Below are 26755 nucleotides of genomic sequence, written 5' to 3' on the forward strand. Positions count from 1 at the left end.
CGTGTCTGCAGAGCTCTATACAGAATATCTGTCATTTTGGAAAATAAACAGGCAAAAATGTAAAGCTAATACAAGAAAATGCAGGCCAGGCTTGGGAGCCTGAGGCAGGAAGATTGGGAGTTCAAAGCCAGCCTCAGCCACTTAGTGAAGCTCTAAGTAACTCACTGAGACTCTTGTCTCAAAAAAAAAAAAAAATTAAAAAGGGCTGGGCATGTGGTTTAGTGGTTAAGCGCCCTGGGTTCAATCCCCAGTACCACAAGAAAAAGAAAAAAAAAATGTAAGAGAATATTTTGTGTGGCTTAGGAATTAGAAGGCAGTTTAAAACTTCAAAAACAGGGGCTGAGGTTGTGGCTCAGTGGTAGAGCACTCGCCTGGCACATGTGAGGCATTGGATTCAATCCTCAGCACCACATAAAAATAAAGGTATTGTGTCCATCTACAAATATATATATATATTTACATATTTATATATTATATATATATATATATATTTTAAAAATATACATATTTTTTAAAAAACCTTTAAAGTTTCGAATAGGTACAAAAAAAAAAAAAAAACTTCAAAAGCACTTGCCATTGTTTAAAAGATTGAGTGTCAGGCTGGTTTATAGCTCACTGGTAGCATGCCATTCCAGCATTCATGAAGCCCTGGGTTTGAGCCCCAGCACTGCAATAAATTAAACGTTAATTAATTAATTAATTAATTAAAGGATTTATTGCCAGTGAAAGATACCGTGAACAAAATTAGTAGCTAGATATGAAATGGGAGAAACCGGATCTAAAACCAATGTAAAATTTATTCTATCACTTCAAATATTTTGATATCTAGAATATACAATGGACTCTAAGATATCAACAAGTAGAGGATACTAATCCAACAGAAAAGGGGGAAAAGATGGAATAGATTGGCACGGTGTGAGGTGTACCCCTGTAGTCCCAGCTACTCAGGAGGCTAAGGCAGGGAGATCGAAAGTTCAAGGCCAACCTGGGCAACTTAGTGAGACCCTGTCTCAAAACAAAATTAAAAAGGGCCAGGATGTAGCTGCATAGTTAAGTGCCCCTGGGTTCAATTCCCAGTACTGGGGCTGGGGGAGATGAGACTAGATTAGACAGCTATCGAGAGCATGTGAGGAAGGCTCAGAGGCCAGTAGCCAGAGAAATGCATGCTGGGGACACTAGTGGCATATCCCTTCTGGGCATTCTGTGACAGTCCTCAGGCTCAAAGGAGCTTTTTGGCTGCTGAGTATCAAGAAATGCTCTCCCAGGTCCATGGGGCCCTCGACCTGGATGCTCACTGCAGCTTTTCCCTGGCGGGGTCTGCAGTTGGAGGCCAGTGCTCTTTTGAGGGGTTTCATAGATTCAACCTCTGACCCTGAGTCTAAAAACTGCTTTATAAATATTTGCTGTTATTATTGTAGTCTAATCAGGGGAAAATAAAAACCCAATAAAAACTGTAAGGACATGGTGACGACAAAGAAGGAACAGAGAAGTCGTGATGGGGGTGTGGGTGTGGTTTAGCCTGGAGCAGGTGAGTGGCACAGGCCTCAGGAAGGTCAGGACTGAGGCACAGGACCAGGTGTGGTCCTGAGGGTATGATGGGAAATGCCCACAGCAGCCAAGACTTGAGGTGAGGCCTGTCCTCAGAGTGAAACTCCCCAACTGTCCCAGACAAGCTCCTAGGAGAGAGGTCAGAGCCGCGCCAGGCCCCTGCCCCTGCTCCCTGGGAGTCTCGGCTGTGATAGCACAGCACCCAGCCACACCCGAGCCCCCTGGGCTCACCCTGGGATGGATGGGGGTGCACACAGTGTACAGGAAGCTCGGAGAGGTGATCCAGGGGAGGACCAGGGCAGGGAGTTGGCCAGCACAAGAGCCGGGGACCAGCCTTCCAGGACAGAGTCGCTTTCTAAAGGTGGAGAGGATGGGCAGGGCCTCCCCAGAGAGCAAGTCAAGCAAATGGAGACCCAGACACAGGAAACACGGCCTGCCTGAGGGGACAGGCAGGGCCTGAGGTGTGGGGACCAAGATCTGAGGGAACCTGGTCCCCAGGTGTTCTGGGCCGGCCAGAGAGGCCAGCTCCACTTCCAAGAGAGACGCAGGTGGGAGCTGGGTCCAAAGCCTGAGACGCCTGTGGCTCTGCTCCACTATACAGCAGACACACAACACACCACGAAACACACAACACACACTACACAAGATACTCAACATACACCATACACCACATACAGTATACCACACACTACATACAACATACCACAAAACACACAACACACACAACACAAGATACTCAACATACACCATACACCACATACAGTATACCACACACTACATACAACATACCACAAAACACACAACACAACACACACTACACATACTCAACATACACCATACACACATACAGCACACCACACACTACACACAACATACCACAAAACACACAACACACCCACACAACACACACAACACAACACACAATACACAAGATACTCAACATACACCATACACCACATACAGTACACCACACACTAACCCCACATACCACACACACACACTCTGACCCACACACACCTGCACACACATCACCTGTACCATACGCCCTATACCTGCCCCACCCGTGAGACACCTGAAAGAGCAAAACACAAAGGCCTCGGGGCTTTGGTGCCATTCTTGGGCATTCAGACCCCAAATAAGGTTCAGGGCTCCCCGAGTAGGGTGACTTGAGGGAACTCTGGTCCTCATCGTCCACTGGAGTCACAGGACTCCGGCCAGCCATGACTGGGCAGGCGCACACACTGCTCCTCCCCAGGGCCTGCTCCACCCCTTCCCACCCTCCCTCTGAGGCACTTCAGCACCTTCCTGTCCCCAAAGGTCCCTCTGCCTTTCCTCAGGGATAAGGGCAGGTTATCTGTGCGTCTGCTGGCTTGGCCTCTTTATCTTCTTAAGCTTTCTTCCTGAAATAGCCTGGGGTTATCTGAACTGTGGAGTGGAGGGGCCTGCCTGCCTGACGGCCAGCCCCCTTCAGGGACAGTGCCAGCTCAGCCCTGGAGGTCCTGCTCCTTTAAGACAGATCCAGGGGCTGGGGATATAGTTGGTAGGGTGCTCGCCTCACATGCACACGGCCCTGGGTTCAATCCGCAGCACCACACACACACACACACACACACACAAGAATCCAAGTTGGAGACCTCCTGGGAAGGCCCAGCCCCCTCCCGGGGCTCCCCTCTTCACCAGAGCCTTCGCATCCCGACAGGGTCTCCCTGCAGCACCACTCCCAAGCCCAGGCCTTCTGCCCTTCCAGGTGGAGTCCTCAGAGGAGTCCTCTGACAGCCTTTCACCTGGGCTCTGGGGTTCTCGGCCTCTACACACGGCAGCCAGAGTAGACTTCAGCTGTCATTTCACCTGGCGCGTCCCTGCTCAAGAATGTTCCATGGCTCCCTGCTTCTGGCTGCATCAAGTCTGAACACATTCATCTGTCACCTCCACTTTCAACATCACATCCCGTGACTCTTACAGATACGGTCCCTAGGAGCTCCCACACAAGCCTGCTCTTTGGGCCTCCACGCTTCATCAAGACGTCTCCCTTCAACTCCCAGTTTTGTTAGACCTCCTCCATGCCCGCTGGTGGTCATTCATTTATTTATTTATTTTGATATCAGAGATTGAACCCAGAGGCGCCTCACCACTGAGCTATATCCCCAGCTCTTTTTATTTTGTATTTATTTATTTACTTGCTTACTTACTTATTTATTTTTGTGGTGCTGGGGATTGAACCCAGGACCTTGTGCATCCAAGGCAAGTACTCTGCCAAATGAGTAATATTCCCAGCCTTTTTTTTTTTTTTTGAGACATTGTCTCACTAAGTTGCCAAGGCTGGCCTGGAACTTGTTGATCCTCCTGCCTCGGCCTTCTGGGTCACTGGGATGACAGGTGTGTGCCACTGTGCCCAGTTTATTCAGCCGGCATTAACTGAGCACTTACTATAGATCAGGCAAATGCGGCAGACCAGCCCCCCCTTTGAGATGCATAGCAAACTTCTGCCACTCATGTTTTCACAGAATCCCTGGAGGTCTTAGAATGGTCACATCCTGGGTCTATGGTCCTCCAACTGTGTCATAAGCTGCCTGAGGGCAAGGACTTTCTTATATCTGCCTTGCTCCTCAGGGCAGGGCTCCTGGATGTGTGAAATTCACAAACACAAACCACAGCCATGACGTTCATTTGTGTTTGGAAGACTAACACAGGACTGCCAGCTTTTGTTTTATCAGACAGATACCTTCTTCAATCACCCCGTTGTTGCCATGTGCAACCATGTTTAACAGTAAGAAAGGAGGAGGAGGGGAGTCCCATAATAGAGGACAACTCTATGCAGTATGGAAAATTCACATTTTTCTTTTTCTTCATTTCAGAACCTGATCTTAGAATAAAAGGACCATCCTTTCAGTGGAATAAATTTAGCAAGATGAAAAATTGATCATGGTCTCCTTTTCTTCTGTTCATGGAGGACAGGTGACCATCTAGCAAAGTCCATCCCAGAGTTTGGGCACCCTGTCTACAGCCTTGGCCGGGGCTGAGTGCAGCCCAGGCAAGCGGAGTGGTTGGTAGATTCATTGTTCAGTCATTGGCTGGAGCAGCTGTCTGGACTCTCCTCTGGCGGCCTCAAGCCCGTGGCCTCACCTCGAACATGCCTGGTACTTGCAGTGGGCGATCCCTATAGGCCACATCTATAGGGATGGAAGTGGCCTTAGATAGCTCTCCTGATTCCATGCAGCTGGGAGCCGCATTCCGTAGGCCTGCAGATGGTGGTGACTGACTGCATCCTACTTTTGCACAGCGGCATCCTTGGACTCAGAGGTGGCAGGTCGCACAGGACAGATCCCTCGGTGCCATGGCTTACGATTCCTGGGGCATCAGGGCCCATCTGGGGGCCGCCTCTTGCCTCCCTGGCTGAGCACAGCTCTGCAGAGCAGAAGTCCAACCTAAGTTTCCACTGCTTACCCCTGGATCCCTCCAGCCACTTCCATAAAAAGTCACTGCTGCTACGCGGAGAGAGAGTGAGAATTTTTCCAAAGGATGTATGTGCACATTGTTGGGAGCAGCAAGCATTTCGGTGAACTCCGGGTCACGACACAGCCTGACAAATGGCAGGAAGTTGGGGACTTGGGCCTGACATTTTTTTGCACAAAGGCCCCCTAGCACAGCCAGGTGAGCTGAACCCTGGGATGGACGCATGGGCCACCACCCGGCACTTCCTGCCCTTTGTTGGCCCATGTGACAGCCTTTCTTTTGTGCCTGGCTCCTGTTCTTTATTTATGGAGAGGAGCAGCTCAATATAGAAACGGGTGGGCCCAGGAGCCGGCAGCAGGATGTGGGAATGCAGACTGGCAGGATGCCCACCGGGGGCAGGACTGCTGAATTAAAATAATGTGGCCATATACACTCAATAAAAGCCCGTATGTTATTTATATACCTGCTCAGTTTTCCACCCGGCTCCCCTGGCTCGCTCTGGGGAATCCATTTGCCCGGACAGTAGCCCTGCTAGGGACCTACCATCCTGGGGTGCTTGTGGCCTCTGCCTTTGCCTGTGAGTCTGGTCTGCCTGCCAGATGCTCAGAGTCCGTGTTCACCTTGAAGGAGGGAGCTGCTTCTTTCCACACAGGAACACCTTTGTTGTGGCTTCTGGATAACCAGTGTGTGTGTGTGGGGAGGGGGGGGCGGCAATGGTGCACGAAAGATCACTTTACATCCCCAATCCTCTCTCCATTATGAGCACTTATGGTGGAATTCTTTCCACAAGGAAGGAATCACACCTATCCCTTTTGTCTCAGATAGAAGATGCCGTACAGCATTTGAGCTTTTGTTGGAAACTTAGGGTCTCGGCTCTGAGTCCTGTGTGGAGTAGAAGGATGATCCCTGATCAGAGAGGTCCAAGAGACCTGGGCTCCAGGCCTCTCCTGCCTGGCGAGCTATCCAGCCTGAAGCAAGGCCCTCCACCTCTCTAGCTGCAGAGGTTGGCCTGACGACACAGTGTTCATCTCAATGTTCATCTTCTGCAGCTCTGCGATTTGTTTAGGACCATGTGGTCATACAGGGATGTCAATACAAAAATTATTGAGGAACATAAGGCCATTTGTCCCAAAAGCTTAAGCTGTGGCTGACTTCGTAAGTTCTCACTCCTGTGTTTGGTAGATTCTCTTTTATCCTACCCTTTTTCCTCTTTGTGGTACTGGGGGTTGAATCTAGGACTTTGCATCTGTTAAGCATGTGCTCTACCAACCCCTACCTTCTTTTAAGCTAATTTTAGATCATTAATTATGGCCTCATCTGTAGTGGCAACATTTTTTCTTTCCAGTGTGTGGCTTTTGAATCCAAGGAGGCTCAACCACTGAGCCACAACTCCAGCCCTTTTCGTGTTTTATTTTGTGGCAGGTTCTTGCTAAGTTGCTTAGGGCCTTGCTAAGTTGCTGAGACTGGCTTTGAACTTGTGATCCTCCTGCCTCAGCCTCCTCAGTCACTGGATCGGCTTGTACCACCATGCCCAGCTCAGTTTGTGACTTCTTAATCTACTCAAACTATGTGCAGGGCTGGGGTTGTGGCTCAGCGGTAGAGCACTCGCCTAGCACATGCAAGGCCCTGGGTTGGATCCTCAGCACCACATAAAAATAAATAAATAAAATAAAGGTATTGTGTCCAACTACAACTAAAAAATAATATATTAACAAAGAAAACTATGTGCAAAGTAAATGGTGCAAAGGACACAAGTGCACAGTTTATGTGTATCCTGTGTCATTTTTCGGACTAGTCAAAGACTTTTTCCCTACCTAGTCCTTGCCCTTATTCTACAGAGATAAAGTTGTCTGAACCATGAGGTACTGTTCTAACTTTTTCATGTAGTTCTGTTAGGCCTTCAAGGAACACAGTAAGGTTCATAAATTACTGTTAGATAGGTTACCCTCCCCTTCTACTCAAAAATTCACTGAAAGCCGGGCACAGTGGCACATACTTGTAATCCCTGAAACTCCGGAGGCTGAGGCTGAGGCAGGAGGATTGCAAATTAGAGTCCAGCTTAGTCAACTGTGCAAGATCCTCAGTGATTTAGCAAGACCCTGTCTCAAAATAAAAGGTAAAAAGGGTTGGGATGCAGCTCGGTGGTAAAGCGCCACTGGGTTCAATCCCCAGTGCCAAAAAATCACCTACAATAAAATTCTGCCTCATTCAAGTTTATCTGGGAGTTAAGCTGTAAGGTGTGAAGCTGGCCAAGCCTATATGCTCTTTTCATTTAACAAAATCCCTCTCCTCCCCATTCTTCCTCTAAAACATAGTGTCCCCTCCTGTCTTCCCAACCTGCCTCCCACCCCTACGGGAGCTCCAACCCTGAAGGAAAGGATGAAGTATTAATTATACGTCACCTATCCTCAGAGTACAATTTGGAAGTCCAGGACCTTTTGAGAGGCCACACAGAGGCATTCCAGGGAGAAAATGCTCAGAAGAGGAGGATAATTGACATTTGCACCAACTTGGAAATTCACACAGGACTTAACACACAATGATAAGCCGGGTATTCCATGGTGGTCCCTTTGAAATTCCGTTGCCTAGGGATGTAGGCCAAGGACCATGACAGCGCAAGGCATTTATTATGCATGTGTTTGTGGGGATGCTACCGTAAACAACCCACTGAGCCACCAGTCACATAAAAATATAGCACAGACAATTATGGATCGTGCGGAACACTTGATAACGACAGCACATGCCTGGGCGTCTGGCTGCGTATTTACTGTATTATGCTTTTGCTGTTGTTGCTGCTGGGGATGGAACCTGGGCCAGGCAAGCGCTCTGCTGCGGAGCCACATGCCCAGCCTATACTATACTTTTTATTGTTATTTTAGAGCCACTCCCTCTACTTATAAAAATAAAATTACTGTGAAATGGTATGCTCTTATGCCTAAAGCAGCCTCCCACACATTTACTTATTTATTTATGAGTTACAGGTGAACACAATATCTTTTTTATTTTCGTGTGGTGCTAAGGATCGAACCCAGCGCCTCTCGCATGCCAGGCGAGCGCTTCACCTCTGAGCCACAATCCCAGCCCAGTCTCCCACATCTGTGCTTACTGTATCTCCTAATTGCAGCAGGAATCATCTAGATTTCTATAAGTCACTTCTATGATGAAGTTGCCTTAAGCATGTGTTTCTTAGAACGTGTCCCTGCCATTAGGTGACTCCCTGAACCTGAGACACTATTGCCGGCACTTGGCAGGCCTGATAGGGCTGGCTTTCCATCCAGGATGCAGGTTTCATCCCAAAGCGTTTCTCAATGCATCCAACTCTCTACTGGAGAGGCTGCGGGAAGCCAGAAGGGGAGAGTTGGTGTCGGGGGCCATCCGTTTCCAAGGGGGCGAGGACACAGTTTTCTTTGAGTGGTGGATGGGGGGGGGATGAGGAGGCAGGAGAGCACAACCACAGGGTCCCAAGGAAGACCTGAGCTTCCTCATTAGAATAAGGGGGTTTGAAACCAGGTGCGGTGGCGCACGCCTGTAATCCCAGCAGCTCAGGAGGCTGAGGTAGGATCACAAGTTCAAAGCCAGCCTTAGCAATTTAGGGAGACCCTGTCTCAAAACATAAAAAGGGCTGGGGAGCCAGGTGTGGTGGCGCAGGCCTATAATCCCAGCGGCTCTGGAGGCTGAGGCAGGAGGATTGTGAGTTCAAAGCCAGCTTCAGCAAAAGCAAGGCACTAAGTAACTCAGTGAGATCCTGACTCTAAATAAAAATATATAAGGTAGGGCTGAGGATGTGGTTCAGTGGTCGAGTGCTCCTGAGTTCAATCCCTGGTACCCTTCCGAAAATGTGGGGCAGCTAGGGATGTGGCTCAGTGGTTAAGAATTCCTGGGTTCAGAGGTTGGGATTGTGGCTCAGTGGTAGAGCACTTGCCTAGCACATGTGAGGGCCCTGGCTCTGCTCCTCAGCACCACATAAAAATAAATAAATAAAATAAAGGCATTGTGGCCAACTACAACTAAAAAATAATATAAACAAAGTTAAAAAGAAAAAAAAAAGAATTCTTGGGTTCAATCCCTGATGCAAAAAAAAAAAAAAAAGAATAAGGGAGATTGTGGTGGAGGATTTCAGGTCACATATTGCCATCAGAGTGCCCTGGGGGAAACCTGGGATGTGGGGTTAGAGACTTGCCCTGGGCCATGATGTTTTAGACAGCTATTTATCTCACTGCTGTGACTAAACGGACCTGACCAGAACAACTGTAAAGGAGGAAAGGTTTATTTAGGGGCTCATGGGTTCAGAGGTATCAATCCATACACAGTGGACTCTATTTCTCCGGGCTCAAGGTGAGGCAGAACGTCATGGTGGAAGAGTGTGACGGTGGGAAGCAGCTCACATCATGTTCAGAGAGAGACTTGCCAGATGTAAAATGCATATCCAAAGCCATGCTCCCAATTCCCACCTCCTCTGGCCACTCGCTGCCCCTTCAGTTACAGCTCAGTTAATCCCAAAAGGCATTAATCCACTGATTAGTTTAAGGCTCTCCCAACCTAATAATTTCCCCTCTGAACCTTCTCATTGATTCACAGATGAGCTTTTGGGGGACACCACATTTAAAACCGTGACACATGAGCTCTGGCAGCCTAAACTTGTGTGTTTTCATTTGTGTTTTGTGATGCTGGGGATGGAACCCAGGCCCTTCTTCACGCTGGGCAAGCGCTCCACCACTGAACTTCACCCCAGCCCCAGCCTTCAACTGTTGACCTTGGGGATATTTAAACTCTGTGAGCTTCTTGTCAGTTCCCTTCATTGTAAAAAAGGAGACTGAAACTACAACAATAACAACCCAGCCACAACCACCAGGTCTCAAGGCCAATGTGAAGATCAAGTGAGTTCCTGCATGTGCGCGGGCTCTCATGACTTACACCATGATGGCTGAGCAGGCTTTCACTCGCGTTACAGATGTTTTTACTCCATTCCATGACGCCCTGGGTGTTCACTGATTACTCAGGTAGGCCCTGAGGACCCAGTGATGAAAGAAACGGAAAGCCACAAATGGTGCTTGTCCTCACAGGACAGATCTGCTTCATTCCCCTGGTGCCTGTGTTAGTCCCATGAGCCAGTGCAGCAGGTTGGGACAGCTCTTTAAGCATTGTGTCATTATTTGCATAGCCGTTAGTCTAAGAATTAAGTGACTTGATTTATATGACACATCAGACACATAATAATGTCTGTCACGCTTAGCTCTTTCTCCAAAAGTGCCCTCAAGGTCACACTTATTTCTGAACAAGAAGACCTAGTCACTGGCTAAATTACTCTATCTGCTCAGTGCAGATGCCTAAGATGCTTCCAGACTCCTTCCCCATGGGGCTCTGGATGTCACAGCAATCGTCCCGTCTCAGCCTGGCACATGCTTTGTGTTCTGCTTCCCCAAATAGACTGCTGGCTCCTGGGAGGGAGGGACTGACACAGCCAGCCGGACTCTCCCTCCGTGGTGCCACTGGAAGGGTCAGGCAAACTGTCCACTCTCACCAAGTCGCTGAGGGATCCTTCCCAGCTTTAGGTCCATTGGCTTCCTTTCTGGCCTGGCACTGACCTACGGAAGGGTCAGGAAGTGCCTCACACTCAAGGTTCAGGAAGCATCATTTAATAGCAGAAGGCACCAAACAAACCCAGCCCAAAGACTAGCCTGGACTGTATTTCCCTCCCTCCCTGAGTGGCAGCCTGCAGGGCCACCCCCAACACCTGTGAGCCACTCACCAACCTCCTGCCTGTCTCTGGGGTTCTAGCCCCAGCTGACACCTCTACAGGCACCATGTTCTGGGCAGGCCACCTAACGGTGTGCCATGGTCCCTCGGGCCCCTGCAACGATGGCCCCACTGGGTGCTGTTGATGTCAATATCTGCAGGGCTACTTGCGGACCACGTCCAGCTACTGCAGCCTGGTCACGAAGGTCAATCGCTGGTTCACCCCCAGAAGAGATGTCAGAGAGGCATCTCTTTGTTCCTGTTTTCTCCATGATCCAGTCCCCTTCCTACAGGAGCTAGCCCAGAGGACAGCCTTGGAAACAGATCCTGTCTGGCTTCAGCACTGAATCTGCTCTGACCTGGGCCTGTTCTAGGACATCAGTGAAGTGCCTGATTCTTTTGTCCCTTAGGAAGAATCTGCTGCCTGAGCTGCCTAAGCTGCCTGAGCAGGTGCAGGCCTCCCTCTGATAAGCACGGCCTAGTTTGCAAACCAGCAGGGCCCCAGCTTATGCACAGAGCCACACCTGGAGTCTCGAGTGTTTTGATCTGGCCCTCTCAGGCCTGAAGGTGCATGGGTGGGCTGCATGAACCTTCAGCCATGGGACCACCTGGGCTATGTTTTCTACTTTCAAACTAGTTCTTCCTGGTGGAAAATTCATTCAACCAATCTTCAACCATTCCCGAGTCCCAAACCTTACCCTCAATTCTGAGGACAAGCCAGACTTCATCCCTGGCCACCATAGCACTGAAGTTTACATGGGATTGAGAGGGGCAGATAACAGAGTGTATGAATTATAACCAGAGAGTTTCAGGCAGTAAAATGCTACAATGAGAACAGAGCCTGACGCTCTGTCCAAGGATGCACGGGGGACTCCGTCAATGTCCTCCTGGAGGCCTCTCCAAGGAGGTGAGCGTTAGGCTGAGATCTGAGGACCACAGGGATCAGTCATGGAATGGGGACAGCAGAGACTCAGAGGGCAGAATAGCAGTCAGAGGAGACTGGTGGCACTTGGGCAGGCAATCAAGAACGGACCTCTGTCTGTCCTGTCCCTAGGCAGTAGGAAAGGGTGAAGGGAAGTGGAGTCAGTCCTTGCTCTGGAAGGAATTCTTTCTGGGGCCCAAACCGTTCTCATCTCCACCAACAACATAAACTTGCTGTCCTCTCTTTGAGTCTCTTGTGCACAGCTCACACCTCACGCATGCTGATCCTACTGCCCACGTGCCCTTCCACACACCCCTCTGCCCTGGCAAACTCCTACTTAATCACCAAGATCCAGCTCAAAACCTTCCTCCTCTGAGAAGCCTCGGATAGCTCCTGCCTGTTCTGCCTGGCACTTCTACTTCAAGTAACATTTGAGTGGGCCCTGGAGGCAGACCCTACCCTGATTCCAATCCAAGAGCTGTGTGCCTTGGCGTATCAGTTTCCCAGGGCTGCTATAACAAAGTACCTCACACTGGGTGGCTTGTTTTGTTTTGTTGGTATTGGGGATTGAACTTAGGTCCACTTAACCACCGAGCCACATTCCCAGCCCCACCCCCTTTATAATACCTTTATTTATTTAATATATTTTTAATTTATTTAAATAAACACCTTTATATATTTAAATAAATAACTTTATTTTATTTATTTATTTTTATGCAGTGCTGAGGATTGAACCCAGAGCCTCCCATTGCTGAGCAAGTGCTCTACCACTGAGCCACAACCTCAGCCCCATCCCCAGCCCTTTTTATGTTATATTTTGAGACAGGGTCTCACTTCTTTGCTTAGGGCCTCACTAAATTGCTGAGACTGGCTTTGAACCCTGGATCCTCCTGCCTCAGCCTCCTAAATTGCTGGGATTATAGGTGTGTGTCACCATGCCCCACTCTGGGTGGCTTTCAACAATAGAAACTGATGGTCTCCCAGTTCTGGAGGCTGGAAATCTGAAATCAGGCTGTGGGCCATGTGGAGTCTTTCTTGGGACTCAGGGAGAATCTGTTGGGTGCCTCTCTCTGGCTGGTGGTGGCCAGCAATCCTTGGCATTCATTGGTTTGTCGACTGAGTGCTCCAATCTCTGCCTTCATTTCCGCATGGCCATCTTCCCTTGAGTGACTCAGTATCGTCACGTGGCACTGCCCTCTGTCTTGAATCCTTGGTGATGGGGTTGGAACCCAGGGCCTCACACGTGCTAGGCAAGTGCTCTATCACTGAGCTACAACTCCAGACCTCAAACTTTTGGATAAGTTTGTTTGTTTGATGGTTTGGTTTTTGGTGCTGGGATTGAATCCAGGTCCCCCACATGCTAAGCATGGGCTCTACCACTGAACCACACACCACCTGCCCCTCACAATTTTAGAGGTTTTTTTTTTTTTTTTTCTTTCTTTCTTCCTGGAATAAGTTCTTAATGAGCTTTGGGCTCCTAATGTCTATCAATTTTTGTGAAATTATTAAGTCAAAATTGCCTCCAGGGGCCAGGGATGTAGCTCAGTGGTAGAGCCCTCTCTGAGCATGCGGGAGGCTCGGGGTCCTGGTCCCCAGCACAAAGAAAAAAGGCCTCTGAAATCATTATCTCAAAATATCTTCAAATGATCATGTATTTTAAAAAACCTTTCTAAAGTATATGGAGGGCAGAAAGAATTACTGTTAATGAATCTTTTAATTAATGATTATCATAAGTGATATATCAGGGAACATTTACGAGACAGCAATGCTGTGCTACATATTCATTTTATGGTTCATATGAGCCTTTTCCAGGGTGATCAGTGTGATTTGTACATTTTTTAAGAGCTTCAGAGCATATGTTTATTATTTTAAGTGATTATGAAGGTTTATGGTTCTTTGCCCTTATAGCATCTCCCGTCACATCTGGATATTTTGATGTCAAGCTCTTATTTCAGAATGAAAGCTCCAACTACAGCATTATTTTAATGGAGACAATATGATCTGCTTTACAACGACTTACTTTCTAGATTAGTTTCCAGGGCAGGAAATGGAGAAGAGCCGTTAATTCTTTTTTTTTTTTTTTTTTTTTTTTTTTTTTGTGGTGCTGGGGATTGAACCCAGGGCCTTGTGCATGCAGGGCAAGTACTCTACCAACTGAGCTGTATCCCCAGCCCAAAGAGCAATTAATTCTTAAAAAATTACTTTCCCCCTCTCCTCTCTCTTCCTCCGCTATTCTCCACCGGATCCCAGGCATCCCCAGCTAAAGACCAAAATGGACCTGTCTCAACGCATCCTGAACAGAGCTCCTTGCAGAGAGGGCTCCAGCTTTCTGAGATATTCATCTTGGGGGCCCAAGTCCTAACAGATATTGTGCACATGATAAGCTCATTAAGTAGTAGATTTTAATTGATGGGCTGTTATATTATTGAATATCCTCATCCAAAGTCCACACATAAAAAATATATAAATATTTTGTATATATATATATATACGTGTGTGTGTGTGTGTGTGTGTAGGCTTATGCATAGAGTTTCTGGATACAAAAAACACTAAGAACATTAGTTGTCTATGGGGTGGGGGTGGAATGAGTGGCTAAGGGAGATGATAAGAAGGAGATCAGTCATTATACTTTGCTTTTTGCAGTGGGTTTGAACCCAGGGGAGCTCTACCACTGAGCTATGTGCCCAGCCCTTTTTATGTTTTATTTTGAGACAGGGTCTCACTAAGTTGCTGAGGCTAGCCTCGAACTTCCAATCCTTCTGCCTCCGCCTCCCGTGTTGCTGGGATTACAGGTATGCACCACTGCACCTGTATTACTTGTACTTTTTGCATGACGTCGTGACTTACTATCTATTCCAAAATTTGTTTGAAGTTGCTCTTCCTCCCCAGTCAACATCTAGATATGCATATTTTTGCCCTTACAATTACGTAGCTTCATAAAGCTTAGGTTTTGTCGTGCTTCAAGTCATGCACATGTAATTTCCCAGTTAGATCTTAAACGCCTAAAAAAGCCTGATATTGTGCTTTTCATTCACTCTACCCTCCCAACTATGCATGAAGCTCATCCTGGTCCCCAGAACTGCCTATGGCTGAATCCAGCGCCTTAGTGTTGGCTGTGATTTCAATCAGCAAACATTCATGCAACTGCTTCGGGGAGCCGGGGAGCCAGCCACGGGCATAAAGCAGAAGCATCCTCTACTTCAGGAGAAGGGGCATCAGTGTGGCTGCCGCCATTTATCAGAGCTCGGCAAGAACCAGAGGTGATATGAACAGAGCTCCGCAGGGCGGGAAAATGCAGACTACTGGCTTTGCAATTGGGGCACTTTTAAGCCAGCCTTCCAAAACGCAGAGGTGCCCAGGGAGAAAGGACTTGCACCTGAAGGGCACAGCGATTCAAGCAACCATGGCAGCGTGCTTCACAGTGGGCTGTTGACTGTGCGGCTTTTGAAGGCTAACTCTGCCTCTCCCTGGGTGACTTGGGGCACATTATTTAACCCGATAGGATTTGGCTTTCTTTCTTTTTTTTTTTAATATTTATTTTTTAGTTTTCGGCGGACACAACATCTTTTGTTTGTATGTGGTGCTGAGGATCGAACCCAGGCCACACGCATGCCAGGCGAGCGCGCTACCGCTTGAGCCACATCCCCAGCCCAGGATTTGGCTTTCTTATCTGTAAGTTAGGAAGACAATAGTTACTTCTTCATAGGTTTGTTGTGAAAATTAAATGAGATAATACGTGCGGGCACAATTCAGTGAGGACCCAGCACAAAGTGAATGTACAGCAAACGGTGACATTATTACATCATAGATTGTCACCTGATGCATCAGGGGAAAAAAGACATCTGCGAGGATTGAGTCCAAGGGTAGAAATTTCACAGCATATCAACTCCAGGCTAGCTAACTTTCTGTAGCCTCAGCAGTACTGTGAAGGGCTGGGGATGTAGCTCAGCCGCAGAGTGCTTGTCTCCCATAATCAAGGCCCTGGGTTCAAGTCCCAGTACTGTAGAAAAGAAAGAAAGAGAGGGAAGGAAGGAAAGAGGGAAAGAAACAGGGAATAGTTCTGGCAAAAGCTTGGGTATGCTCTTCTTCTGTCACTCCTAAGAAAGCTGACCTGTATTCCTAGCGGCTCGGAAGGCTGAGGCAGGAGGATCACGAGTTCAAAGCCAGCCTCAGCAACCGCAAGGCACTAAGCAACTCAGTGAGACTCTGTCTCTAAATAAAATACAAAATAGGGCTGGGGATGTGGCTCAGTGGTTGTGTGCCCCTGAGTTCAATCCCTAGTACACCCCACCCCCCAAAAAAAAGAAGGCTGTCACCTTGGCTTAGGTCCATCCCAGGTACTCAGTGTGTTAATATGCTACAGCGTCCAAGTGAAACCTCACTGCCTTGGGGGGATTTTTGGCAAGACCCCATCTAGAAGGAAGGAAGGAAGGAAGGAAGGAAGGAAGGAAGGAAGGAAGGGAGGGAGGGAGGGAGGGAGGAGAGAGAGAGGGAGAGAGGGAAGAAAAGTAAAGAAAAGAAGGGAGGAAAATGCTGGTGGGTCATGCAAGGAAGCTGAGCTCAGGGGTGGTCCACATGGCGGAGTCCTGGGGCCTGGGAATGTCCAGGGCGCTGGGCAGAAGGAGGAAACCTGGAGCCTTATTTCTAGGTATAAAGCAACAGGCTGGGGCAGCATATCAACAGTAGCACAGACAGGACAGTCTTGATCCTGTAGTAGTCAGTTGCTGTTAGAAAAGCCAAGGCCCCTTCTGTCACCAGATGATGAAGGGGAGCGGGGGAGGGGAGGTGCAAGGAGATATCTTAATTAGCATGGGAACCAGAGTTACTTCTAAAGAGTCTGAACTATTTTACCCAGTAAGTTTGCGGCCTGAACAGAAGAACTTGGGTGTAAGAACTCCTTGGAAGAGCTTAGATCCCTCCCAAGAGTGAAAGAGTGCTTGCTTCCCAAGGAAACAGGGAGAGGAACAGACCCTGCATCTCAGTCCTTTCATCCTCCTATACCCATTACCCTCTCTGTCTAGGGTGTCATGGGTAAAAGGCTCAGAGCAAAGAGCATGGAGAAGGTGCCTATAAATCCTCCCTCCCCCAAGGTCTGAAAGTTGAAAGAACAGCATCTTGAGGAGCTCTGGGCTGTAAGAGGCAGTGTCCATCCTTGGAACTGGAATGCTTTGCTCTGGTTAGTATTAGAGAGCTACCTGCATAGAGTCCAGAAGAGATGGCAATGAAATAGTGACAGTCACATGAACAAATCTGATAGCTGCAAAGAGAGAGTTGGGTTTTTCAAATGCTTCAATAGTTTTACCTGCAGAATTTGGTCTTGTGTTTCAAAAAGGAGTTAGGACAGATATTCTTTCCCCCCCTTTCACAAATAGGGAACTAACACTTGAAGAGTTCCTGCTATCATAAGCAGGCAGATTGTGGAGCAGAGTAGAAACACAACCTTTTTTTTTTTTTTTTTTTTTCTCTGCAATGCTTGAGACAGTATCCAGGGCCTTGTGCATGTCAGGCAAGTGCTTTACCACTGAGCTACACTGTCAGCCAAAAATGCAATTGGTTGTGGGTGGGTTGTAGGGATTGAACTCAGGGGCACTCGACAACTGAGCCACAATCCCCAGCCTATTTTGTATTTTATTTAGAGACAGAGTCTCTAAATAAAGTTGCTTAGCACCTCTCTTTTTTTGAAGCTGGCTTTGAAATTGTGATCCTCCTGCCTCAGCCTCCCAAGCTGCTGGGATTACAGGCATGCACTGCCATGCCGGGCAATTCAAAACACAATTTTTTCTTTTTTTTTTTTTTTAAGAGAGAGAGAGAGAGAGAGAGAGAGAGAGAGGGAATTTTTTTAATATTTATTTTTTAGTTCTTGGCGGACACAACATCTTTGTTTGTATGTGGTGCTGAGGATCGAACCTGGGCCGCACGCATGCCAGGCGAGCGCACTATCACTTGAGCCACATCCCCAGCCCATAAAACACAATTTTTTCCTTCTTAAATTATCTCTGGAGATTGTTCCATTTTTCCAGCCAGTATTTCCTGAGCACATACTAAAGCCAGGCACTGTGGTCGGGATGGAGTCAGGAACACAGACATGGTGGTGACCTTATGTTTTGAATGCAGTAGGGAGGACCGTATTGCACATACAGAGAGAGAGATCTAGAAACGCACGCACCAGTCACGCTCTGAAGGAAGAGAAGGGGCTGTCCTGGGAGACCCATTAAGCTGTAGGCTTCTCTAAGTCTGTGATCTTTCTTTCTTTCTTTGCATCCAATGCAGGGGCTTGCATGTGCTAGGTAAGCACTTTACCACTGAGCCCCAGCTCCAGCACAATCAGTGATTTTGTTCAAACTCCTGAGCTATACAATTGTCAGGATTCTTTCCAATTTGAGAATTCTATAGTTCCTACTTGATCTCTGCAAAAATCAGGGAGTTTTTTTTTTTTTTTTTCCCCACCTTGCCCCATCCCACCCCACCCCCACACTGCTAAAGGCTGGCCTCTCCAAGCTGTGTCCCTGAGTCTTTCTGGTGAAGAGAGGCAGCTCCTACCACCTCAGCTGTGTGCCTCCGGAGTGCAATTGTTATCAAAACGCCCCTGTGACATGGGGAGGAACAATGCTTCAGAGGTTCATGAAGTCATGGGAACGAACGTCCCCTGCTAAATCTAAACCTCCAGTTGCTGTCATTTGTCCCTATCTGGCCAGTGTGTTTACCTTTGAGGGTCTGCAGCCCTGTCCCCTGGGGCTCCTGGCAGGGCTGCTGGGTGGTACTCATTCCGAAGGCAGGAAGAACACCTGAACTACTGACTTTCCCCACGTACCCAAAGCTTCCCCAATGGAAAGTGTACCCCAAGACGGAAGTAATAATGGGGCTACCTAAAACCTGGGTGTTGTTCACCAAACTACCAGGAAGGTGAATACAAATCTTTAACAATTACCAACCAAGTAAGACAGTTTAGAAAACCCCCGGAAAGGTGAACAATAGCATGAAGATGATGTGGGGGTGCTGTGGTAATTTCTGATTTTTTTTTAAAATAGTTTTTTAGTTGTAGTTGGACACAATACCTTTATTTTATTTATGTATTTATATGTGGTGCTGAGGATTAAACCCAGTGCCTCACACATGCTAGGCGAGCGCCCTACCACTGAGCCCCAGCCTCAGGCCGAAGCAATTTCTGATTTTTACTGGTGGAGGAAATAGCCTGTATCTGTGAAGGGTCCTGTGATTCAAAGCCAATTTTTTGCACTTTCTAACTTGGATGCAAGGCATGGTCTCCTGTGCATTGTATGAAGCAGGTTAAGTAACTGCCAACTGTGAGGCTGAGCCATGTCCACTTTTATTTGGGTTGGGTGGGTTTTGTTGGGGATACAGGGTAGGGCTGGTGTGACTGTGTACAAGGGAGGGGTGTGGGTCAACCAATCACTTCCTTGTATCAAGGAAGCACTCAAGGTCGGCTTCATCTGCATCCTATATTGTCTGCTCCCAGGGGCAGACATTTCATCTTTTAACTGTTTATGAGACACAGTAGCCAAACAGTGGTACAATGAACATCAGTGTGCAGTTACAACACTTTCATTCACTCTTTGAATGGGAGTGGCTTAGAAGTCAGGCTGGAGGGGGTGAATCCTGACTCCGCTGTGTGATCTTAGGCACTTTCCCACGAGAGCCTCAATGCCCTATCAGTAAATCAGGATTAATGATAGCACCTACTTCATGGAACTGTTGTGAAGATTAAACTGGGCTGTGTTTTCATCTGGCTTGGTGCTGGCACCCACGGTGAGGATCAATAAACTCCAGCTATTATTCACAATGTGATTAATAAGGAATGAACACTTAAAGAGTTTCCTGAAGCCAAAAGCAAGTGGATAGCTGGGCAAAGACTAGAAACACAACTACTTATTTATTTATTCATTTTTGCAGGGTTGGGGACCAGACCCTGGTGCGTGCCATGGTTAAAACGTTTCCCCAAATTTCATGGATGGAAACTTAATCCCCAATGCAGCATATCCCCAGTGTTGAGAGATGAGACTCTGGGAGGTGATTAGTCAGGAGGGCCCTGCCATCATGAATGGGCGAATGAGTTATCTTGTTGTCAAGTTGAGCTCTCTCTAGCGTGCCTGCTCCGTGTTGCCCTGTGATGCCCTCTGCCATGCAATGGTGCAGCAAGAGGCCTTCAACAGAAGTCCAGAAGATGCCAGCACCTTTGCTCTGAAACATTCCAGCCTCCAAAACTAGGAGCTAGATAAAATTGTATCCTTTATAAGTTACCCAGTCTCAGGGATTCAGATGTAGCAACAGAAAATGGACAAAGTCACAAGTATTTAACTATCCAGAACTTATTTACCAGATGCTGTGTTAAGTATTAAATGCACATGAAATAAAGTGAGATTCTGCAGGATGCAGTGGTGCAGGCCTATAATTCCAGTGACTTGGGAGGCTGAGGCAGGAAGATCACAAGTTTGAGGCTAGCCTCAGTAACTTAGTGAAGCCTTAAGCAACTTAAAACCCTATCTTTTGTTTTGTTTTGAATATTTATTTTTTAGTTGTAGTTGGATGCAATACCTTTATTTATTTATTTATTTTTATGTGGTGCTAAGGATCAAACCCAGGGCCTCACATATGCGAGGCAAGTGCTCTACTGCTGAGCCACAACCCTAGCACCATTAAACCCTGTCTTAAAAAGAAAAATAAATAAATAAAAAACAGACTGGGAATGCAGCTCAGTGGTAAAGAGCCTCTGGGTTTAATCCCTAGTACCAAATAAATAAATAAAGTAAGTGAGGTTCTTGCCTTCAAAGGAAGAACTAGAAGTCTATAACAAAACATGTGAAGTCAGACAGTGGGTTAAGTCACTAATAAAAGGCAAAGGTTACTCAGGTAGGAAATGGTTATTTCTGGCCTGAGGGGCAGAGGCCAGATCAGAACTGGCTACACCATAACTGAGCCTTTGAATGGACTGGCATCCGCAAAGACTTGAGAGTAAATCTCAAAGATCAGAGTTGAGACTCAAAGGCCACCTACCAGGCAATGGGAGGGAAGAGGGAAAGGTTAATTGGGGCTAGAACTTGGAGGCCTTGAGTACCACATTCGGGAAGCTGGGCAAGAGGAAAGTTGAAGAGTTTGAGCAGGTAATGAATACGGTCACTTCTGAATCTGAGGCCAACACTCTGGTGGGTTGGTGGCAGGTGAAGGGAAGGCAGGAGAGGAGAGAGGTGCAGGTGCAAGCACCAGACACCACCCAGAGTTCAGAGGGCAGCGGGACACAGCTCTGTCCTCGAGGTGCTCAGACCTTGTCTGAAGATGCAGCATCCCCACATCAACATCCAAGGAGGAAGCCACATGACAAAGTCACATCCATCTTCGGGTGCATGCCAGGGAAGTAAGGTTTTCCCTTCCTCGTCTGAATAACCAGGTAATGGTAACACATTTCCCTTTCTGGATTTATGAGAATTCCATCAAGTGAAGAAGTGAGGTGTTGCCATCCTGCCCAGGATACAGGTGAAGCTCGACTCAGCACCATGTGGGTGCGGGCTCTGGCCTGGTCAGCATCCAGGTTGAAAGCAGCTAAAGACAGGCCGTTTCATTCCTCTGCATGAGCCCAGCAATGGGAAGATGGCCCTGGGCTCAGAGAGTCTAGGGAGCAGGCTGGAGTGGACCATGGGGGCTGAGCCAGGCTCAGGCTTCTTTCGTTTCAACCCTGTGATTCCATCTCCACGGTGCACCTCTTTTGCTCCTGCTATGGTCTAGACCGGGGCCCCTGAGTGTGCCGCACGGCCTCAGTGTCAACGCGTTTGAAGTTGGACTCATCACGTTCTCCATGTTTCTTTTCCTCATCTCCAGTCTCAGTTAATGCCATTCCCTCTCACACCCAACCCCGCACTCAGATGATCCCCCAGCCACCCATGCTGGAAGCCTGGACCCCTGCAGCACCTGTCTGCCTCAACACACCTCGCACACTGTGCCCACCGTGCACATCCTTCTGCCCTCCAAATACCTCTCACATCAGCCCCTTCTCTCCTCTCCTGCCACCACTGCCCAAGTTCAAGGCCTTCAGGACTGCTGCCCTTGCTCATCTCCATTCTCTGGTCCCGAAGCCCACTGCAACTAGAATGATCTTGATCACGTGGAAAGTGGGCTTTGCCCTCCCTCTTTACAACTCTTCAGGGATTCTGGTCTTCAAGATCCTGCCTCCATGCACCTCTCCAGGCTCATTTCCCATTGATCTCACACCACCTGTGCTCGGATTAGGAAAAAATCTCTGCTGATCTCAACTCTTTGCTTTTCCCTGTGGCTCCACTTGCCTGGATGCCTTCCCATTCATTCTCTCTTCCCTTGGTGAAGTCCTCATCTTCCTCAGAGACCCATGTCCCTCCTCCAGGAGTCTTTGCTGATGGGTGGTCTTGCTTTCTGCTGCCTGTGTGTCTGCCTGCACCATGGATCACAGCCCCTACCAAAAGCTAGCCATGTGTGTGTACGGGTGTTGCTTCTCCCTAGAGGTGGAGGCTACACTGCCTGTGTTTGCATTCTCAGTGTGGCGCTCAGACTTGGCACACTCTGACTGTGACGGTAGATGTGCCTGAATAATAATGACATAGGGCATGACGTGGGGCGAGGTGCCCAGATCAGACTCCAGTTGATCTTCATAGAATCACATAACTCTGCAGTCAGATAAAGCCCAATCTTGTTGATAAAATTCAAATACTTCTTCAGGTATTCAGCTTTTTGGGTACTAAGCACCTTCTTGGGGTCAGTGACCTGCTGGGCACTAGATTCCAAGGCAAACAAAACACTGCTCTGACCCTCAGAGAATTCTTATGCCAATGATTAGAAAGCCAATGTAAGACCATCCCCTAGGGCTGGGAATATAGCTCAGTGATAGCACTTGCCTAGTGCTCAATCCCCAGCACAACAAAAGCAAAAGCATCCCTGACTTCTTATGAGTTAGGAGTTGGTACAGTGTCTTCTGGAGGGCTAAATGTGTGCACTTAATTTTTATTAGGGATGTGAATGGGGAAGGGAGGCTCTGTCTCACCCCAGTTGTTGTGATGGGGCATCAAAAGTTATTCAGGATAAGGATCATCAACAGGACTTACAGGGCCTGCACTTGGGGATGAGGTCAGCAACATCACCAAATTACACTTGTAGTCAAGAGTCATGACCTCTAACACTGCATGCCAGAGATGATGGAAAACCATTTAAAGCCTTGTGCCATAGGTTCCTGTGTAACATCTCCCATTCACACTTGCATTCAGTATCTATATCTTATATATGATGTGCTTCTGGGTGATCTGAGAAAGTAAAAGATAACCAGGAGGACCCCATGTAAGAAGTATTAAGTCTACTAGGGGAGTTAACACATGTATACAAATAACCAAAATGCAACAAATCCCAGAAAGGTTGTGGAATAGCATCTATAAAGGGCTTTTTATTTCAACTACAAATTCTTGTTCTGGGCCAGCAAGCTCATTAGTTGGAGCACACTGTTAAATGGGGCCAGTGGCACAAGCCAGTTACCTGGGGACAGCTCTGCTCACAGACCACAGGTGAACTCTAAAGCCAGACTGCCTCTTTCCTGAAGCTCTGTTGTAGGGAAGCTGGGAGGCCTTTATGATCCCAGGGACAGTCCTGCACAATTCTTACAAGGTTGTCTTCAGATACGGAGAGTAAGTAGCTCATTTACTGAGTCCAGATATCTGCTCATCTGGTCATGAGACCAACCCTAAATAGTGTGTGGATTTTAAATGTTCCAAGTTTTGCAAAGTTAATGTGATCGCTTCTGAGTTTTTAGAGTTGATTTCACCAGTGTAAAAACATTGCTTAAGTCAGGGAGGATACGATTTTTTTAAAAAATTAAATCTTAGTTTTAAAAAAGTATTGTTTGGTTTCAGATGAGAAGCGAGCCTTTTGTTGGCACGAATGTCAGAGGAACAACACTAAAAAAACATCAGATAACACACACACACACACACACACACACACCCCTAGGGTATTCAGAGGGAACACCCTTTGTCTTTCCCATATTTCCCATATGTGGCGTGGAAAATGGGGCCAGAACGATCCTGCAGAAACTTCCTGATGAAAACAGCCGGTCAGCCCTTCCCAAGCTTGAGGCCAAGTGCCGCCGAACCCCAGCCGGAGCTCCCGCGCTTCCTTAGTAGATCCGTGGACTCGGGGCCCTGAGGGCAGCGGTTGCGCGCCATCGAATTGAGTAGCTTACAGAGTCCAGAGTCCCTAGGACGCGGCTGGGTCTGGGATGGGGGGGAAATCCCCCCACTAGGCCCCATCTGGCAGAGAGACTCGGGATTAGCAACCCAGGAGTCACGTGAGACAAATTTACGCCTTCCCCGATTCCAGTGTTAATCACCCCTCCCCCTGCAGCTCTTCATCCGGGCGACACTGTTGTGCCTCCTTTGCAGCAGGTTACTGGGTTTGCATCCCCCAAAGCAGTATTTTTTGTTTTTTAAATGCAGCTGGGGGGGGGGGGTAGGGTGACGGTGGGGAAGCGGGTGGCTTCTTTGTTCTTTCGCTGGGTAAACTCGCCTTAATAGAATTCTCCAACTCCCACTCCCTATCCCTGAGTTTGCCAATTTCTCTCATCCTCACGGTGAACACGAGCTGCTTCTAGCATTGAGGGTTCCCGTGTTCCAGGCCCTAGGCTAAGCGCTTTTCCTGCATTATCATATTTAAGTCCCTAGTTTTTGGATGAAGAGAATAAGTTGGCACACCTAGGGTTGAGCCCAAGTTTGGTTTGGCTCCAAAGCCCTAAGTCTCTATTACAGCTTTTTAAATTTTTTTCCAAAATGTTTTTAGTTATTCATGGGCACAATATCTTTATTTTGTTTATTTATTTTTATGTGGTGCTAAGGATGGAACCCAGTGCCTCACATTTGTGAGGCAAGCGCTCTGCCACTGAGCCACAACCCCAGCCCCTATTACTGCTTTTGTTTGTTTGTTTGTTTTGTTTTAACACAGCAAGAATGACTTAAGTCTTATCGAGCAATTATTACATGACAGGTACCGTACAAAGCATTTCCCCAAACTACTCTCAGAGGCAGTCTGCCACTTTACCAGTTATGTGATCCGGAACAAATTTCTTAGCTTCTTTTTGACTCAATTTCCCTGTCTTCAAATTAAAGCTTAAAATAGGGCTGTTGTGAGAATAAGTTAATTAACGAATATAAGCACTTAGAACACAGATTGGCATATATTAATCCCTAAAAATTTTGCCTTTTAAAAAACCATCACCCATTTCACAGGGAGGAACACAGGCTTGGAGAGATTAAGCAATAAATTGATCCAGATTGCAGGGTGCGCATCCTGCACCACACATCTGCTCAGAAGTCGTGCGGGATCCGGCCCGCCTGCAGGTGAATTCCACCTGCCTAGTGGAAGACGCGCTTCCTGGGCGTAGCTGCAGCAAGTGCCACAGCACGCGAGGCCACTAACTAACACTGAAGGCTGGGGGGTCTGCCTCGCTTAAGACTTCCTGGGGTCCGGGAGGTGTGGGAGATCCCATCAGATCCCTCCAAAAACTGCTCAGGATATCCCAGCGTCGGGGCAGGCTGCCCAGCGGGAACTCCCAGCCAGTACCGCACCCCCCACCCCCACGCACTCGCGCACACGCACACACACACGCACCCTCTGGCTAGGGGCGGCCCGCCCGCGCTCCCCCTCCCGCTGCGCTCCAGGGCGGAGTTTCCTCCCCTGCTCATTGTTCGCGGCCCAGCGCCCGCCCAGCCACCGCCCCGCCCGGCCCCGCTGCGGCTTGCTGGCGCGCTCCTGGGGGAGGGGGCAGAGGCCGGCGCGGACGGGACGGGGCGGGAGTCGCCGCAGCCGCCGGCGGAGCAGCAAACGCTCAGACACTGCCCGGACGCAGCCGCCGCTGCTCCTCTACCGCTGGCTCTGCGCCCCAACCCGGCTCTGCGGCAGGGAGGAGGGGCCGCCGGAGCACGACTCCAGAGTGCGGGGCCACCGCCAGGCCTTCGGAGCCACCGCCAGGCCTCCCAGAGCGGCGCCCACGTTCCAGACGCACAGACCCTGCGCCAACCCCGCAGCCACCTGCTTCGGGCCCGGAGGCGAGGGCACGATGCGCTCCGCGCTGGCGCTTTCCGCGCTGCTTCTGCTGCTTCTGCCGCCGGCGTCGCTCTCCCAGAATGACAGTGAGTAGCCAGCCCAGGCTCCGCTGAGACCCGTGCAGGGCTCCTACTCCCCCGGCCCGGCAGGGCTACAGGGAAACCCGCTGCGCCGCGTGTTCCGACCCCGGAGCAGCCACTGTGCGCCCGGGCCACACGCAGAGCCTGACCTTGCAACATCCACGCCCCCTCCAAACCCAGATCGCCTCAGACGCCTTGAGCGTGGATTAGCTCAGCCTTTCCTGGAGCGGGCGTTGGAGCGTGCAGTGGCAAAACGGGCGCCCCGAAGCTGAATGGGTTTACGGGGAAGAGAAGGGAAACTTTGGGCATAGCGAGGCTCCACGCTACCGCGGGACCCTCAGGGTCGGATTACGCTTCCTTCTTGTGTTGGAGCGGGTAAGGGACAGAATTGGCAGTCGTTGATTCTAGGCAAAGCGGCTTGCTAAGGATTCACGAGGAAGTCCCTAAAGCAGGTGATAAGCTTCCAGTATGGGCCCACGCGGGCGGTGGCTTTCTGGCTCACGGATTTCTTCGGGTGTGCAGGCTCGACCCCTGAGCCCTTGTTGGAGCTGGTAGAGGAGAGAGTAAGTGGACCTTCCACAGTCCCAGAATCACTGGTCTGAATGGGGACCTTGCCGCCCTGTTGCCAAAGGAACAGATCCCTTCTCAGTGCATAGCCAGAGTGGTGGGACTCCCTCTAGCCCCTTTGTGAAAACAGGAACTTCTCTACTGAAAGAGGATTGAGCTGCTCTTACATACACCTTAGAGATTGTACAGGCTTATATGAAAGAGAGAATTGCATCTCAGGGACACCCTCACTGTGTTACTTCTAAAAGCAAAGTGTTACTTTCTTTTGGAGAGACAACAATGGCTGCAAACCCAACCATAGCAGGTGTCCCAAAGCCCCTGCAAATGGCCACAGACTCAGTCTAAGAGAAAGGCAGGGTTCATATTATTGTCACCTTAGCACTTG

At 48.7% G+C, this 26755-nt stretch overlaps 1 protein-coding gene across 1 annotated transcript in view; it reads left to right on the forward strand.

The window, feature by feature from the left end:
- The first annotated feature begins 1495 nt into the window (after positions 1-1495).
- Podxl (podocalyxin like) overlaps positions 1496-26755 on the forward strand; it is a 71161-nt gene continuing 45901 nt past the window's right edge. The window contains exons 1-2 of the mRNA XM_071607417.1: positions 1496-1528; positions 25191-25809. Of these exons, the coding sequence (XP_071463518.1) occupies positions 1496-1528; positions 25191-25809 (652 nt within the window). The remainder of the gene's footprint in view (positions 1529-25190; positions 25810-26755) is intronic.

The sequence above is a fragment of the Marmota flaviventris genome, chromosome 1 (genome assembly GCF_047511675.1).
Source record: "Marmota flaviventris isolate mMarFla1 chromosome 1, mMarFla1.hap1, whole genome shotgun sequence".
Classification (NCBI taxonomy): domain Eukaryota; kingdom Metazoa; phylum Chordata; class Mammalia; order Rodentia; family Sciuridae; genus Marmota; species Marmota flaviventris.